Below are 2,904 nucleotides of genomic sequence, written 5' to 3'. Positions count from 1 at the left end.
CTGCGATGGATTGGCAACCTGTCCAGGGTGTACCCTACCTTTTGCCCAATGGCAGCTGGGATTGGCTCCAGCCCCCTGTACGCAGGATAAGCGGTTGACGATGGATGGATGGACATTTAGCCACATTTGTCCTACAAACACCTTAATTGTTCTAAATATAGCAACTTTTAAACAACCCTGCCAATTCACATATTAACACATTCTTTAAATATCTTTAGCATGTTCTTCTTGTTGCATAATACTTTCTGCTCATCTACATGCCCTTTCCAGGAAACTATCAGATTTGGGGATTTCTGCATTATGCCAGCGATGATATAGCTACAGGATGATACTGGTTATGTATATTACATGTTGTTATTCACCCGCACCCTATGTATAAACATTTTCAGCTTCATTACCTGCGGCTACCAAAAGACATGAGTGAAGATCATGTGATTCTAATGGACTGCACCGTGTCCACTGGAGCTGCTGCCATGATGGCTGTTCGAGTCCTACTGGTGAGTGCGCCTGATGGTTCACAAGTCCATTGAATTGCATTCCTCATGTAGCCTATTTTCATGGCCATGTTTTCATTTTCAGGACCATGATGTTCAGGAGGACAAGATCCTGCTGGTGTCTTTGCTAATGGCAGAAATGGGGGTCCACTCAGTGGCCTATGCATTCCCTCAGGTCAAAATCATCACCACAGCTGTTGACAAGAAGGTCAATGATCTCTTCCACATCATACCTGGCATAGGTGAGTAATGGTGAAAAGATGATGATGATGATGATGATGATGATGATGATGATGAGAGACACACAGATATGTGACATTTTTTTATTATAAGATATGCCTTTTATTGCATTATATAGACTTTTTTCCCCACATGCCATGCTCGATCAACACATGATGCCAACTGTGATTTTCCAGTTTTAACTGTTAACTTATGTTTTTTGTTCTTGTAGGAAACTTCGGAGATCGATACTTTGGAACTGACGCACCCCCTGACTGGAGCGACGAAGAGATGGATGAGCCCAGTTACTGATTAAATTATTGGCTGTGTGCTAACTCATTAGGTGATTCGTAGGACAATATGAGGACATATTTGTTGCCTCTGTTGGGCTGTAACCTGTGTCCTTCAAGGGCCAAACAAGGTGCCCTGAAAAAATAAACAGGATAAAAAATGTACAGTCACCTTGCTGAAAATGTAAAGTATAGTATTTTATTTAATGTAAATGCTGTTGTGGAAAGTTATGTTATGAGGTCTAAAATATTTTTATATGTACAGTATGTTATTAAGTCCAAATATTTTATTTTAGTGTTTAAATTGACTATCACCGTATCGAAATTTGGAGGCACGTTGTTTTGGAAAGATTTATCTAGCCTTAAGCCGTGAACTGTGGACGACACAACTGAATGTGAATTTGCACGTGCGGCAAAAGAAGAAAAAAAGTCAAGCTTTATTTTCCACATACCTTCCTCACAACTTTCACAAAAGTTAAATCAGAACATGAACTCATGTTGCTCAACTTCCATCGCCATGAGCACTTTCTGAAGGACCATTCAATCGGAAAATGTGTAGGTGTATCTGTATTTTTTTATAGCTCTGGTTCACCCCTTTCCTTCTCTGTGGATGCTGACCTAACCAGTTGAAATGGGTGTTGAAAATCGTTTTTCATTATTATACAAGTATGCACTTGTGGTGTATATTTATGCAGCATGTCCTTCATTTACATATTTTTACTATGGATAGATCTGACCAGTCAGCAGGCAAGTCATACATCTTTTTGCTACTCTGAAAATGGGTCATCTGCATTTAACAAACACAGATTAAGTGTTTGTTTTTTCAGTCTCACACGTCCTGATTTATGCCTCCTGTTTTGTATGCAGTAGATGGGATTGTTTGTTTGAAAAAGGGCTGTTGCATTGAGGATGCTTATGAACTCAGAACATCTACATGTCAAAAGGTGTAGTGTTTCACAAACTCCTGTCAGTGCCTGAGCTTTTTATTTTGTAACAGTATTGAAATGAATGAGACCCGTCTGCTAAAGTTGGTGCCTATTTGATATTGCCTTGTTCTTTGTTGAAAAATGTTGACAGTTACGCCATACACTGGGTCGCACTCCACAATACATTCTCCCACATGGTTATTTGAACTGATACAACGAGACATCACAAGGAGAGGACTGTTTTGATTTTGACTTCAGTATGTAGTGGCTTCTCTCGTGAGGTACATAAATATGATGTTCTCTTCAACAAGTTCACAATTAATTATCATTATTATTATTATACAGATCTCAATGGATTAGTTGTAAAAAAAAAATCAAATAAAAGATATCTGTTTTGACACACATTTCTTGGACATTTGGAAAGAAACGGACATGTACAACATTAAGTGGGGGAAAAAGAAAAAAAACATATTGAAAATGTCATTCTGTGCAACCTGTAGCCACATTAGCTACAAGTACTGTTACTACTGCTGGCTCACCATTACTTTTTCATTTAGTCGCCTGCTACAGTACAGTATGTACTTACTGCTGAATACAACTGTTAGTGAGTAATTCTGTACTGGAAATCCATCAATTGTGTTTACCACTTCTGCTGCATGTTTTCTTTTTATATATTTAATAAAGTGCAATAGAGCTTTTAAATTGCTCACAGTGCATTTTTTTTTATTTATGTCAAATGTGAATTGTGTCCTTTAGATTTAAGCGAGCTCTGTCCCACTTAATCAGAGAGCATATCTTAGTCACAGCTCATATGGAAATACTCTTTAGTTAGGGTTAGTAAAACACACCTCCTAGCACTGAAAGTAAACTTCTCACCCTCTTTGAATCACCCGCATATGTTTGCCTTTATCAACCATTTCAAGACAGACAGAAATCACCTACACTTTGAAAATGAACAGGAAGGATATTGTGGTT

At 38.2% G+C, this 2,904-nt stretch overlaps 1 protein-coding gene across 2 annotated transcripts in view; it reads left to right on the top strand.

Annotated features, from left to right (window-relative positions):
• uckl1b (uridine-cytidine kinase 1-like 1b) overlaps nt 1-2,631 on the top strand; it is a 20,673-nt gene extending 18,042 nt beyond the window's left edge. For both annotated transcript variants that reach the window (XM_046056080.1, XM_046056081.1), the window contains exon 15: nt 946-2,631. In XM_046056080.1, the coding sequence (XP_045912036.1) occupies nt 946-1,025 (80 nt within the window). In that variant the 3' untranslated portion in view covers nt 1,026-2,631. The remainder of the gene's footprint in view (nt 1-945) is intronic.
• Nucleotides 2,632-2,904: the final 273 nt, after the last annotated feature.

The sequence above is a fragment of the Micropterus dolomieu genome, linkage group LG08 (genome assembly GCF_021292245.1).
Source record: "Micropterus dolomieu isolate WLL.071019.BEF.003 ecotype Adirondacks linkage group LG08, ASM2129224v1, whole genome shotgun sequence".
In the NCBI taxonomy this organism is placed as follows: Eukaryota; Metazoa; Chordata; class Actinopteri; order Centrarchiformes; family Centrarchidae; genus Micropterus; species Micropterus dolomieu.
The sequence above is the reverse complement of the archived record's forward strand: the minus strand, read 5'-3'. Positions and strand labels throughout refer to the sequence as shown.